The sequence below is a fragment of the Syngnathus floridae genome, chromosome 9 (genome assembly GCF_059516105.1).
Source record: "Syngnathus floridae isolate MCC-2025c chromosome 9, RoL_Sflo_1.0, whole genome shotgun sequence".
NCBI classification, from domain to species: Eukaryota; Metazoa; Chordata; class Actinopteri; order Syngnathiformes; family Syngnathidae; genus Syngnathus; species Syngnathus floridae.
The window spans coordinates 7267795-7282984 of NC_142421.1; the positions used below are offsets into that span (position 1 = coordinate 7267795).

At 38.8% G+C, this 15190-nt stretch overlaps 1 protein-coding gene across 1 annotated transcript in view; it reads left to right on the forward strand.

The window, feature by feature from the left end:
• eys (EGF-like photoreceptor maintenance factor) overlaps positions 1 to 15190 on the forward strand; it is a 103928-nt gene that overhangs the window by 66868 nt on the left and 21870 nt on the right. The window contains exons 40-42 of the mRNA XM_088385080.1: positions 276 to 452; positions 6045 to 6195; positions 13068 to 13176. Of these exons, the coding sequence (XP_088241206.1) occupies positions 276 to 452; positions 6045 to 6195; positions 13068 to 13176 (437 nt within the window). The remainder of the gene's footprint in view (positions 1 to 275; positions 453 to 6044; positions 6196 to 13067; positions 13177 to 15190) is intronic.

The following is a 15190-nucleotide window of genomic DNA, read 5'->3' on the forward strand; positions in this document are numbered from 1 at the left end:
ACCGCGGAGGTCCGTGTTGGATTTGTTTTTTGAACAAGGTGATGATCATGTGCAGCTCATTTTGTGCACCAGTAAAATACATTTATGTCTTGAATTTGAAAAACGTATAATTACATTTTACTCTAAAAAGGGCTTCGATGAATGCGCACATGAAACTGGTGGGGTTCGGTACCTCCAACAAAGTTAGGAACCACTCCTCGAGAGATTTGTTTCCTCAGATGTTTCCTCTTATATAAAAGATTTATGATTTTACTTTCTTGTTTTTGCTTTCCCAGATTCCAAAGTGTACATCCCATCTTTTGATGGCACATCTTACTTGGAGCTGCAACCTCTCACATCCATCCTTCAGTCCTCGGACACCAGCAATAATGTACCGCCCCCCGTCAAGGACAGCAGCGTTATTCTCCATTTGACTGTGAAAACTCGATCTACACAAGGCACCATCCTCTACAGTGAGTACAGTCTCATTTTTATGTATAAGGGAACTTGAGCAATGCGGCAAGCACAGATAAAGCAGAATAATATGCATTTCTGTACAATCCAATTATGGTGATTGTGTTTAATGTTGCTTTTTCCTTGCAGATGTCCTTGCGAGTGCAAATTACCTAGCAGTTCTCATAATTGTGATATTAATGTCTAATGTGGTGCTGCTTTCATCGGAATTCAAATCTGTACTCCATTAAAAAAAATCAACCTTCTCAACAAACTTTTTCTAATTTATATAACTATAAATCTTCAGCCTCTTAGTGGTAAAAGCTAAATTGGCAATGTTGTAATGCAACAAGCATCGATAAGAATACTGATGATGAGGCATCAGTTACTCGTGAATCAAGTAAGGTGTAGAAAATCATGGATGGATAGGCTTTTCTACATATTTTTACAGTTATTAACTTAGTATAAAATTAATCCAAACAATATCTTGATTTTGATTAATACTTTTAGGAGCTGTGTGTTTCATTTAAACCAGCCATCTCTGGGTATTTCATATCCTGTTGTGTAGTATTTCCTACACTTCCTATTCACACATGTGTCTTTAGTATTTAGAAGGACTTGTTGGAGTTCTCAATTGTGCACTTTGTAGCATTTTCCCGCTTGTAGCTGAATTTCCAGCTAAGTGCAATATGGGGTCAATGAGGCACATCTCCCACGGTATTTAATGATGGGTGATGGTTCTGCAATTCAGCATTGAGCAGGCCATTAATCCCCAACTACCAAATCCAAATCTTGCGTGGAATATCCACTATTTTTCTATGTTGACAATCCCAGAAACTGTCAGCCCTATCTAACGCAAGAAGGCAAGCAGCCAGGATTGGTCTTATAATAACAGATATTCATGTTGTGTGATTGAGTTCACGCTGTTGGTGTTTTAACATGCAGGAAATCATCATTGTTATTTTTAGAAAATTGTACTTTGATGGTCCAAAAGAAAGACTTTTTTTCTGAAAATGATCAGATGTAACATTTCAACCCTGACTGCAATACCACTTATGATTCCTGGTGTGCACCACCATTAGAAGAACACCTTCCTTTCCAGAAAGCCATTTTATAACATGATCTTTCCAGACCATTGATGGTTGTAAAAGAGTCGTTTGTGCGCATTGTCTGCCAACCGTGTTCTCTATCCGAACCTTTTTTTTGTCTATTTGTTGAGGAGGTCAAGGAGCACATCTAGAAACACCTCCCTGGCTGTGCTGATTAAAGATGATCACTCACCACTTGTTACTGTGGTTGCTCTCACAAGCATCTGTTTATTTGGGAAATTTAATGCATTCAAATAGAACAGTTTGACCCAATTTCCAACAAATTAGGCTGTTGTTTTATTTTGGCAAAACAACCCAAAGTTGGGTCAAACTGACCCAACTTCCTGAGTGTAGTAAAAGCAAAACTAGTGGAGGGAAATACGTCACAATCTATGTGCTCACAAACAGAAAAAGATTAGTGATGAATTATTGTTTTATCAATCTTATAATTTAATATGAATATGATTCTCTTATGTGATTTTTAAGGGGCAACTTCACAATTGCGTGACTTCTCTGTCACAATAGCCAAAATTGTGACCACAGCGCACATGGTGGGACTTGTGTTTCCAAGGCTACAGAACAAACCAAGTAAATAAAAAAGCAATCCGCAAATGAAGGCAGGAGTTGATTGCTGCAGGAGCGAGGGCAGCAAGGGTTGAGCTGACCCCCACATTAACTGTGAAGCTCTACATTGTCCTGCCAGCTCTTTTGTTCTCTAGACCTGCTCACCCATGAATATGCTCTGTCTCTTGTAGCTGAGGGACATTTTGATATGTTGGCAAGACACCACTGTGTATAGCCTCATAACAATAGAGCATTGTTTGGGGGTCACTCAATTACAGGTCTTTTTTTTCAGAGAGGAGAAAGCCTGGGCCATGTTAATTGAGTCTGATTTACAGTATATCTATTTGATTATTGTGTCAAATTATTCAGTTACCACTAGACCTTTTACGGCAATATGACAATGTACGGAAAACAATTAAAAGACTGAGGTATGTGTTATTATGTAATGTAGTTTTCTAACTGTATTCCAAAAAATGTATGTGGTCTTGGAACATTTTCAAAATTATTTTTGCAGTGTTGAAAATATTATGACCGAATGAGTGCAGCCACCCTGATCCCGCAAGGCTATCTTTGCCCTGTGTGACTCCACAGTGAGGCGCTTGCAAGTCCAGTGGAACTCTAACCTCGATGGATTGCGTGGTGATTACCCATGATTTATTCTGCCCCAGACGGGCACAGACATCACAACATTCATCTCAGAGCTGTAACCTAGATTAACCTCTTATCCGTGGCATCACCGTCCAGTTCGTGGCCTCTCATTTACATTTCCCGAGTCATTATGCATGGCAATACAGGCACAGGGCATCCACTGTAACATCATCAAAATATGTATTTTCTGATGCTGCTAAAAGGAAGAAGCAGCAATTAGCTGCCCCAAAACTGATTTCAAAATGTCCTTTTTAAAATTAAAAGGTCACATTGTAAACAAGACAATAACACTGCATGAATGAGAAATGCATTTTTACCTTTGCGAGGGAGATATTTTCAGTCCTCTTTGTGGCATACACTCTTACCCCAAATATAATGAACTGTAATTAATGAGGGATGCTGAGTTCATTAGTTTTTCCTTAAATCTTTATAATTTAGGAGCTGTTATTTAATCAGCCCTAAATTGTAACCTAACACCATGGTATTATTTTTAAATATGTGATTGAAACTGCTGCTTGCTCAAGATTAACAGTGTACATGAATATGAAGAGTGTGTTTTGATGAATTGGATTGAATTTTCCTCTATCGAATTTGTTGGAAATTATTCTGCTGGGTACTTACTTGCAAAGGTTTCAAGGTACACTTATTGAGGCCAGTAAGCGTATATTCATATTTTGATTTTGGAGCTTCAAAAGGTGAAAGAAAAAAGTAACATTACTGGAGAGAATTACATCACCTCAGGTCCAGAAGGAGGAGAACTTCACTCCGATCAGCTATGATCACTGTGAATTACATCATGTCAAATGAGCCTAATTTTTTCACCTTCACCCTGTCAAGACTCAGCGCCTCTTTTATTAGCAGCCATCAGTCATCTGGCTTTGATTTTAAGCAAGCTCTCGTCTCGGTCTTCACAGATTTTCTCAGATTAGTCAGAAAACTGACTACACTGATGACATGTCATCCTTTCATTTTTACGCTCACAACAATAGGTTTGAAGATTGAAGTGAATGCTGTAATTGCCCATTATATTTAGTTCTGTTTGAACAACCTAATATTTTTCTACGCTGTTTATCTTTGGCTGTACACACAAGCCAAGAAATAGGTTACGATTCTTGTCAAGGAAGGAAATGGATGTTCAGAAAGCATACATGGAGGGCACGGTGCCTTTTATCTGGTAATGCTTCCTGGCGTATGGCACAGTATCACTCACATCAGAGGATAGCAACTGGGGGAAAAAAAACTCCTGAGATCAAACAGACAAAGTTAATCAGAAGAGAACCAAGAGACATGCATTGAGATGCAAAGAATCCCTCTGCCAGACCTGTTTTTTTTTACTCATCTCCAGTTTTTTTCTTTATACCTTCTCCCTGAAGCAAACATGTATATCTCCCCCAGGACTTCAATTGTCAGCTCTGGCACAGAAAGCCGAGGCGGTGGGGTAAGGAAGAGAGAGGGCAAGGATGGAAGAGTGAGGAAGGGGAAAAATGCATGACAGAATCCGCCGAAAGGACGAAAGCTTCGTTAGGCTGGGTGCAGAGTAACAGGACCACGGGGATGTCCTCAATGTTGAAAAATGGAAACTAAAAAGATGGGCCAGTGTTGACATGGTAAATAATACTTGTCGGCAGGTGAATAATGGCAGGAGCTGAGAAGCTGCTTCCAGTGGAGACTCGAGTTCTTTCTCTTCCAAGTGTGTTTTTTGGTTCTTTGGAGGATCATTGACCTACATGATTGTGTCAATTATGAAATTATGTACTTGGCTGGGGGTAACCATATTTTGGTTCTCAAAAAGAGGATAGAATTTGTTGGGCATAGACTACAGTATGACCGTATTACAGTGATACTTACTTAGTTGGTCTGGCTTCGGGACACACGATCATTCTGTAAACAAATTGTGACCTAAATAAAGGAAAATATTCTACATTTCAATATATTTCTTGAAAACATGCTGCAGATTTGACAAAATGTCGTTGTATGCTAACTAGCTTTATTTTTAATGAAAAACAAAGAAAAGAGTGTGATGATTAGAAAGAAAAATATTCCCTAAGCACTCAACTGGGTGCATTTTAAATAAAAAAGGGAACGCAAACTCAATAACATAAACATAGACTATAATTATCTTAAGATAACATATCCAACCAGATATCTTTGTGAAGTGTTTTACTTATAATTGATAGGGTGCATCTAGCAAACATAAATTGTAGATGAGAAAGGTCATGTTTACCTTAATATTTTACTAAGCATAATGTGTAGTTAAATTATGGTTTTAACAAGCACTTCCGATTGCTTTGAACTCTCCCTTGTCGTGCTATTTTATCAGAGAAGAGGAGTCGTACAGAAGACGGTGGATTATCTGAACACGATTTCCCTTCTGCGGTCCGTTCAGATAATATGTCACAGTTAAGAGCCTCACAGTCTCAGCTTATGATGAGAAAGACCTCCAAGTCAGCTTATAACAAGCATTATCAAACTCCAGTATTAAGCTAAGCATGGCCTATCTGTGAGAAAGAGACGGGGGATTTTCAGGATGCCGGTCTTATCCTGGAGGAATTGTTGAGCGCTGTCATATCAGTGGCTTTGCAGCCTCGAAACAACAAGCTCAGCTTTTGCACCAATTCCTGTCATCTGTTTCCATTCTTTCTTGCTGCCATCACTTCATCACGAATGGCAGGAGTATTACAAAGACATACTGTACTGTGTCTCTACGGCCTGCCCGATTCTACAAAGCACTTTGGCTCAGTCATCACTGTCATGATGAAATCAAAATGGTCAACACTGTTTATGTTTGCCTCATGACCTTTTGTGCAGTGTTCCTCGATGGAATTGGAGGTCTCGTCACAGCATTCTTATGTCTTCTTAGGGAGTTATGCAGGATTAGAGAGCTTCGTCTTTCCTTCACCTTGCTGTAGATCCTAGGAGCATGTGTTTGGGGATGAACTCTCCAGTTGCCCGTCGGCTCCGGCACTGTATTGCTTAGCTGAAGACTCTCCCACTGGGGTATGATGTAAATGAGGCCGGAAATTGAGTGTGTGTGCATGTGCACATGCTGTGAGATACAACTGATGCAGCTTGGTCACAGATGAATGTGCAAGACGGAGTCTGATGTTGAAAGCATTTAGAAGTATGCTGTGAAAACTCTAGTATCCAGTCGTAGATACTAGGGAAAAATAAACTAAAAGAAATTTAAAACTGGTATGTTTCTGAACGTATCTCAAAAAGTGCCCATTTTTTTCTAACCTTAAGTTATAGCAGGCAAATATAACACTGGACATTTACTGACAAGAAAATAAAATTCATTTCTTTCTTTTTCAGCCCAGGAGCAGAAATTTGGTGGCAATTTCCTTCACGTTTTCCTTCAAGATGGAAATCCTGTTGCTGAACTTAGATGTGGCAGTAAACAAGTTCTCAATGTGACCGCCAGCGAGACTATCAACAATAACAGATGGATGTCAATGGCAGTTAGGTAAGTATCACTCCTTTCCCTAATTACAGTACTAAGGGAAGTGTTTACTTCTCATTTAATGATTGTAGGACATCATGGGTTCAAATGCAATTTTTTCAAGCTTCACTATCCATATGCATTTGCATGTCTAATCCAGATCGAAGTGATCACGCTGTTTTAGTCTGAGATGAGAGAGACTTTGCCATGGTACTCTGCCCCCGTATAAGCCTTAAACGTGGAACGTTTGTATTCATACGCAAATTAAGACATGGCGTCATGCGGTTATGTTTGAGCAGCTACGACCTGCTTTTCTAACATGAGAATTGGTGTTAATCTGCTTTTTACACAATTCGGTTCATTCCCCTCTGACAGTAAATGACTAATTGCTCACTTTGCTTCTATTTTAAAGGTTTCCTTCCATGAATTATTTTGCTTTGTTTTCTCACACATGCCAAAACATGTTTGTAACGTGGTTGAAGTTTGACAAACTTTGCATCAACTGATAATCTCAGAGAAGTTGAGGAACAAATTGCTTCAGTTTATTTTTTCAAGACACTCCTAAGCATTTCAGAAACAGAACCAATTCACTTTAACTATCCTCAATTTCTTTGCATCCCCATTGCGTGCATAGCAACACAGATTTATTCGTATCTTACTTCAGTTCACTCCATTCCTATTTTGTTTTTATTTATTTATGTGCACCCTTCCCAAGCCTGATATTGAATGCATTCCTAATAAAGTGCTATTTACCCACATCATCACCGGCCTTGTTGAATTATTTGGACTCATCACCCCTTACATGATAAAAAAAAAATCACAGCTTGTCTAGCCTCTTTGTCAGAAAAACAAGAACACATTGTTTGACCAGCCACGACCTGTCTGTGGGTCAGAAATGGAGCCATTCCGTAAAAGAATGATGGAATAAATCAACCTTTTCTCTCATTTGAATGGGAATGTGCTGGATGAACATCCCAGCAAGCGCTGCAAAGAAGAAGGCTCTTCCCTTTCTTTGCTGTTTATCCATGCTGGGCTGTTATGCGCTGCAGTTTTTATAATGACATAATTGCTCCCACAAGTAGTTGGAAGGATGAGTGCAAATCAACACATTAAACAACGTGGAGGGTCTATTTAAGTGACATTAAAAGCCCTCTGGTGGGTAATCTACACAGCTGCTGCACCTGCTCTCAGGTTTGCAGTGAGCCATCTAGTCTATTGACAGAATTTTGGTGCAAAAACGCATTTTTGAAACTTCCTCTTTTTCTTTGTTCTCATCAAAATCTCACTGCTTCTTCTGTCAAAGACTCAACAGCGTGAAGTGGCTTTTTCGCTAAAATGGTTATACATGGAGGAACGTTTTTTTTTTCTTAGTGTTGTATGTTTAAAATGACAATATGACTACTTCTGCTTATGAGCTCTAACGAAAACAAATTCTGCAAGAAATTGTGCTAAATGTTTAATATAACAACATATACATAATGAGCAGATAATCAGGAGATAGAATTACACACATTATTGCTGAGCCTCTCTCTGGGATTGCTTTGTTTTGTTCTTCCTGCACTTTTGTTTTGAAGAGCTCTAATAGAACGTTACAGGAGCCAAGACTAAAGGCCACCACTGCACTGTTATGTTATTGCACATCCTGGAGTGTGCACAAGGGATCCAGTGTAATTTTTCATTGAAGCACATTTTTGTTGTTGGCATCGCTATAGATAATGGTACACTTTCCCTCACTTTTTGTGGTAGCTTTAACTTGTTATAAATTAGCTACATTATAAACATATTTACTCATCATGTTGTACATTATTTGTTTGGAAAAATGCAGGCAAGTCTTTTTGCTTCTCGATAAGCAGGCAGCACACATTTGTCTCATCTGATGTAATAATAATCAATATGGGTCAGGTGAAGGCAGGAGTTTTAAATTCCTGCCAAGCAGTTCTAAGGTTCTGCTTTCGAATCTCAGGTCTGGCTTCCCAGCTCCTGTTCTCCCACACCACACAATTGCCGTCGCTGCAGAGCGACTAACCTGACACAAGCAATGCATCTTTGATGTAGGAGCATAATATGCATCATATGGTATTGACCTTTCCAGTCCCCTCATGACCTTGAATGAAATAAGCCTTATAGAAAATGAATGGCTTGATGGATCGTACCACATATGCAACCCTGAAACCAAAGTGTCACACCCCCCCATACAAACAAATCCCACAATGAACCCGGTTTAGAGGAAAGTCAAAACTAAAGTAATCACTACTGTAATTAGTGTCCCAGTGAATAATGGGCAGATCATTCTTTTTGCAATGCAGCGTTTTAATTAGAAAAAGACAACTGATTACCTATTCTAGCTGCAACAATTGGCACAAGCCATCTTTTGGATTCTCCAAATGGCTTTTAATACCCTTCTTGATTACTGAAGGAGTAGATTGATTTTTTTTTTTTTGAAAGCGGCGCAATGCTGTGCAGTCATGCTCATTATTTTACATACTCTGGCAGAATTTGTGAAATAATGCTTACCAATGCTACACATGTTAAAATTTCTGCCAGATTATGAGGATTTTTTAACACAACTCTATGTTGGTTACACATTGTGATCAAATATTTTGGATTAAATTGCTTCAGTTGGTCAGTCAGGATTTGACCATATGACTAATAGGCAAACTAACTAAACCTCATAATGTAATGTTCAATTAGCGCAACGACAGCCCCCTTTTTAAAAATTAAAAAAACGTTTCTTTTCAGTGTTATGTTTTCTTAGCGTGTGAAAATAAAGGCTGTAAGTGTGACATTGGACAGAAATGTGCAAGTCTCACACTCAATGCGTGAGTGTTGACAGCTCTGGTGTTGCCTTAAATCTGAACTGTGTTGGTCTTCGTTTTGGACAGTAAAACAGGTTGCATTCTGTGCATCGGTGAAGTGAGAAATCAGTCATATTGGGCCACGGAGAGAGATCATCATGGCTCATTTCTCTTGTAACACATCTGAAAGATGTTTTATAAGGTTGTGGCAACTTTCTGTAACACCTCCAAACGCCATTGTGGATCTTGCGTTGTGTACAGGTCCTTGCTTGTTTGTCATTTCCTTTGGCTTTTCTGTGGGAGAGCTTTGTGATGCCACCAAAAAAATGTGCCCAATCATGTTAAGGAGACCATTATGATAAGCTGTAAATGGAACTTTGATGGCGAGTGGAACTCAAGGATGGATGCCAATAGCTGAGCTCATCGATTGATTAGAGGATGAAGAGTTTTTTTCTGAGAAAATGTGTCCTCATTCTGCAGTCACCCCTATTTAGGATTCACTGAGGGAGCAACAGAAGCTAACTCAAGTCAAAAGCAGTCATTTAAAAGCTCTGCTGTGACACAGAGTAACTGAAAATAAAACATGATCATTAATAGGAGTCAAATCTGCTGAAGTGATGGAACAGGTGGCGGCTGTCTTGCTTGTACATTTAATGCATTTGACCTATTTACACTCACTGCTCGCAGGTATGAAACGCCACGTTGCTCTTCCCACAGACAAAGTGAGGCGCTAGGTGAGCTGCAAATTATGTATTCACGACTAACAGGTTCCACATTATGGTGTGCTTCTTGTAAGTTTATGAAAAATGATTATAATAATAAGCCTTCAACAGGCGCTGAGAAGTGTTGCAAAGGCTTCGCGTGCAGCGTTTTACTGCCATCTGTCGCCAAATCCTTCAGATGTTTTATGCAATGGTAATATTTTAATGATCTAGTGTAACCATTAATTATCCGTCGGGCACCGTGAAGGAGACATGTTCAAAAAGGACGACTTTAATCAATACTTTTTGTTTCAAGATGCAGTGCTGAAACTACTGAAATGCAAAGTGTCTCAGTTGTATTAAATTAGTCACGTAGCAGAAAGGCCAAATGAGGATATCTGAGATGACAAAAAAACAACAAGCTATGATTAGAGAATTACCCAGATGAAGTAATGCATAAGTAATGGTTGAGTGAAAATAATCACCGCCATATTGTGGTTGTGTGTACTTAGAGAAAATGAAATATTCATACATATTTGTTTGTTTTCCTCATGTGGCGCTACGGTCGGTCCTGCGAGACGAGGCACTGAATGGTGCACAAGGGAGGAAATTACACGGTGCCTTTTTCTCTTTTGTTTCAGTAATCACGCTTTTGTCTGTGGGTGCTTTTATTTCGACGCTCATAGTTCACAGCATTAGGAACAGCTGCGTGATACAATGACATCCAGTAAAAAAGTTCTGCCTTTTTTAAATTAATATTTGTTAATAATTGTTAATATTGTTGCGATGACAACTTAGTCTCTCGTGACGCAGTTACATGGATGATGTTGGTGTTGAGGATGGGGTTGATGAGCACCTGAGGGGGGACTCTTCCCCTCCTTTACATGCCTACTAGATGATGTAAAGAAGTCCTCTTCATGAATAGTCATTTGTGCCTTCGAGCAGGACCACTAAAGATGAGCTTGGTGGAGCATCACGAGTGAAGTCGTTTTATCATGTTTGCTTTGTGAACATGCTCTGTGAGTTTCACGGGGAACATCTTTGCAGTATTTGCCGAGGCATTACAAAAAGATGTTACGAAGAGAAATCATCAGACGACATTTCCTATGTACCTAATGGATTTCCAAAAGTTGCTTTTTCCATGTGTAAAATGAACTTTGCGTTTGGAAGTGGAAGTGCTTTTAAATCCTTGAAATTATTACTATTGCTTTCATTACAGCTTTGGAAAACTTCAACTTATGTGTTTTACATTAATGTAGTCAATTTAAGCAATCACAAAGCATGGATATGTTTGTTTTGGGCAAAATATATTTTTTCACGTTGTTTTAACAGATGTTAAAGTGTTGAAAAAGAATAAATGGTTTTTAAATGGTTGTAATTTGATTCGGGTAAAGGTATTGACCATAAATTTTCTCAGCATCATGATATATCAATACAGTGGGTTATATATTTTCATTTATTTATTTATTTATTCATTCTTTTTTTTTGTTATATGTTTTTGTTTAATTTATTTTTGTTTTAATTAAACTCGATATTTGAAAACCACATGTATAATCATTGACCTCAAACTACACAGCGAAAATAGTGAAGGATTGTTACAATTTAATGAAATCATCAAAGAGTGTGATTGGTACCCTCCTTCCAGAGACAGTTCTTTGATGCATGCCTCTAACTTTGAAAATTAAAAACTTAGAATTCCGCACTAAAACTCCAGAGCTGACCTATCTAGCCTGTGTGCATGAACCAATGAAGACAGCCAGGATGAATATCAAAACATCATCTAACACAACCTGAACAGCCTAGTTACGATCGATACAATGCCCCAAGAAGACATTCCTGGGTGATTGTGAGGAGTGCATTAAGTGGGAAATAAAAGTTTGCTGTGTGAGCCACTTAACCAACAATACTTGTAAAAATACATCTTAAAGTGGTTCAAATGTATTCATTCAGTAAACAAATATGCTCTTGCATGTGAAAGGATAATCACTAACTAGAACATATTTTACTGTGTTGCCATACTTCAATTTGATGGTTTTGCCTAATAGCTGTGCCATTGCTCAACGTATTCCCATTTAACCACTATTCCAGCCTACTGCCAGTCTGTATTGTAAATGCATTTGTATCCCTTTATTATGTCATATAAAATAAGCATTTAGTCTGTTTGTACATGGCGTACAACTGAAAAGTAACGACATCAGAGGTGTCCTGGCTGTTCCACCATCATAATAGATTATCAACATTGGTGATGAAGGGTTGCCATGGCAATAACATTCATGCAGCTGCATCATCTCATTTATTTATTTTCTGTTTATTAATTTACTGAATCTCTTAATTACGCAGCAAATTTCAATCAAAGATTTGTCAGTCCGGGAATGTATTTTTGATGCTGATTTTAAAAATGCCATTACTGTTTTTCTAGCAGGCTTTTGAGATATTTTTATCTTGTGCAATATAGATTTTAACATGCGTTGTAATTCATGTATATAATGCTTCTGGCAAGAATTCCACCTGTTTCTGAACCTAATATATATATATATATATATATACACGACTGTGTGTGTATAGAAAGACCAATGTCATATATTTATGTTAATTGAGAAAGTAAGAATAAATTCTGCAAACAAGACTAATGATGCATTATTCCTAACATAAGGGTCTCTAAAATGTGTGTGGCATAGCTTGTAGAAGCTCATATATAATGCACACCCCTTATTGCATATTATGTACAAATGATGAAGTGGAGCGCGCAGTCACTTGACTTTGCCAAGCTGCCTTATGACACAAGTAGACCAGCTACTTAACATTGTGACTGCAACATTAATGACTGGTACAAATGTATATTTCCCTTGAGATGCCAAGAGAGGGTCAAATTATAAAATTGTCCTCAGACTCATTAGCTTTATAATGTATATCTGCTTTGTGCCCCCATTTTTTATCTTTAATTAATCCGGAATGACATAATGAGCACTGTAGTTTTATGTTATTTCATGGTGATAAAATTTTTTGTATTGTACATGATGAGCTTGTAATACATTTTCATATCTAAATTTTAACACTAGATTATATTTAAAATATTAAAAAAAAACACCGAAGGTGTGGTCTGATTGGGTTTGCCCATCCTTGACTTTAGGTTACAGCTTGGGCTCCAAATACACCATTGCTTCCTATACCCAATCTAGCAGTGCATAAAGTTTGTCGTAAACTAGTGCGTAATGTATACATAGCGAGTTTATGATGTGGTCTCAATGGTAATATTAGTGGCTGCATTACAGCATCTGCTCAGTCTTTCCCTGCACAATATTTTCATGCTTTGCTGGATTTATTGTGCGATATCGTTGGTAGAGTGTTGTTTGATGAGCCTCTCCCTCGCTCACACTTTCACTCTCTCTCCTCTTAACAGATACAATCTGCCCACCGGCAAACAAGCAAGGTCATGTATGATTGAAATAGCAGTAAATAATAGCCCAGCTCATCGTCTCCAGGACTCTGTGTCACTGCCCATGTCAGAGGTAACATGACCCTCCCGTACCTTTCACCCCTTGTCCCACCACAAAGGTGTTTTTATTTTTTTGGCCTTGTTAATGTATATCTTTAAAAATGTTCCTCAAAGTTCCAAAGTATCCCCACATCACACAAGCTGTCAGAGTATCCCTGAAGAGAGAATGTATCAAAGGAAAAGTCATACACATAAATCTCACACTTAGTTCACACAAAGTTCGCATGATATCCGTGTATGCTTTTCTCAGAAATTTAATAAAAGGCAGTTCATGGATTAAGTCATTTGAAAGCCAGAAGTGAATGAAATATTCAGCACTGTACACGCAGCTGTTATACCTGTATAGCATGCAGTGACAATTACAACCAAATTTATAATTAAGGAAATACATTTTTATGCAAAATTGCAGGAACCTTTTTCTCCAAAAGCTCTAGGAAACGGAGCTCTATTTAATGCTTAAAACAGCTGAGAAAGGCATCATTAAAACAAAAAAGCTTGGACCATTCTATGATGTCCCCAGTTAATGCGCTACTACATAATATTGTGTGGCTGTGACAAATTTTTTGACAAGCAGTGAAAGAAGCACTAGGCGGATTTTTACCTGCTCATCTAGCTGGCCTGCCTCATTAGTTTGATTAACAGCGCTCATATTCAATTTTAGATGCATAATTTTCTTTATCCTTTTCAAAGGCACATAAAGGAGCTCGACCTTCCTGCAGGCTCAATATGCCATACCGCCCTTAATGTGATTTATGGCAGAGGTCCCCAACCACCGGGCCGCGGACCGGTACTGGTCCGTGGGTCACTTGGTACCGGGCTGCCAAGCCGCGCAGGAAAAAAAAATATATATATTTTTTTTTTATCGACAATCAATTAATTCAGGTCAGGAAAGGGAAAAAAGCCCAATGAGGAGACGGAAGAAGAGGCTACAACTTCTAAGAAAAGGAAAGCTGCATTCAAAAGAAGATTTCTGGAGTCCTACTTAAAATATGGATTTATCACCACTGGTGATTCTGACACGCTAAGCCCACTCTGCAAAATATGTGGCGACAAGCTAGCTCACGAGGCAATGAAGCCTTCAAAACTGCTTCGGCACATGGAGACCAAGCATCCTGCAGTGACGAACCTTAACCACTTCGGGTGTCATTGTCTCTGATTACGCCTACCTGGGGTTGGCTTGTTTCTGGTAGTGGTTAGTGCTCTGGCCTCTGATCCCAGTGATGTGAGTTCAAATCTCAGTGAGGACTTGAACGTTTTATCCTGGAAAAATTTGCAACATAGTTGCTCGTGTGCTACCCCATGAAATCATTTTGGCATTGAACTATTCTTATTCATACTGTAAGAATTTTATCCTGGAAAAAAAAAATTGCACTATTCGCTTGTTAACTGCTCGATAAAACCATATATCCTGCAAGCTGTACAGGCCAGGATTACATAGTGTAGTGGTTAGTCCTCTGGCCTCTGAACCCAGAGACCTGAGTTCAAATCTCAGAGGGACTTCAAGTGTTTTATCCTTGGTTCGATCCCAGGTGTGAGAATATACCTGAATATGCTTTCATAGTGCAATTAACCCTTTATTTCATCATTATTTAAAAATCATGGTCAAAGCTTAAATGAAAGTGAAAAGTGCCACACCCGCCCTCACCCTCACTTTCTGATTGGCTGTTTGATCTGTGACGTCACTTGGACACTCCATTAGGTACACCGCTATTTTCAAGTGTACCTAATAACAGGGCACATTATTAGGGAAATATCTTGGTCAAAGGTTACAGGTGTCCAGCTCTAGTCCTTGGGGCCGCATTCCAACATGTTTTCCAAGATTCCCTCGTTAAGTGCACCTGCGTGCAAAGTTTTAGCTCCTGCAGACATGAAAATGACCAAAATCTTTTCACGCAGGTGTGTTTAACGAGGGTAACTTGGAAAACATATTGGAACGCGGCCCCTCGAGGACTGGAGGTCGACACCCCTGGTTTAAGTGAAAAGTGGAATACGATTCGCATGTTAGCTGCTTAATAAAACCATATATC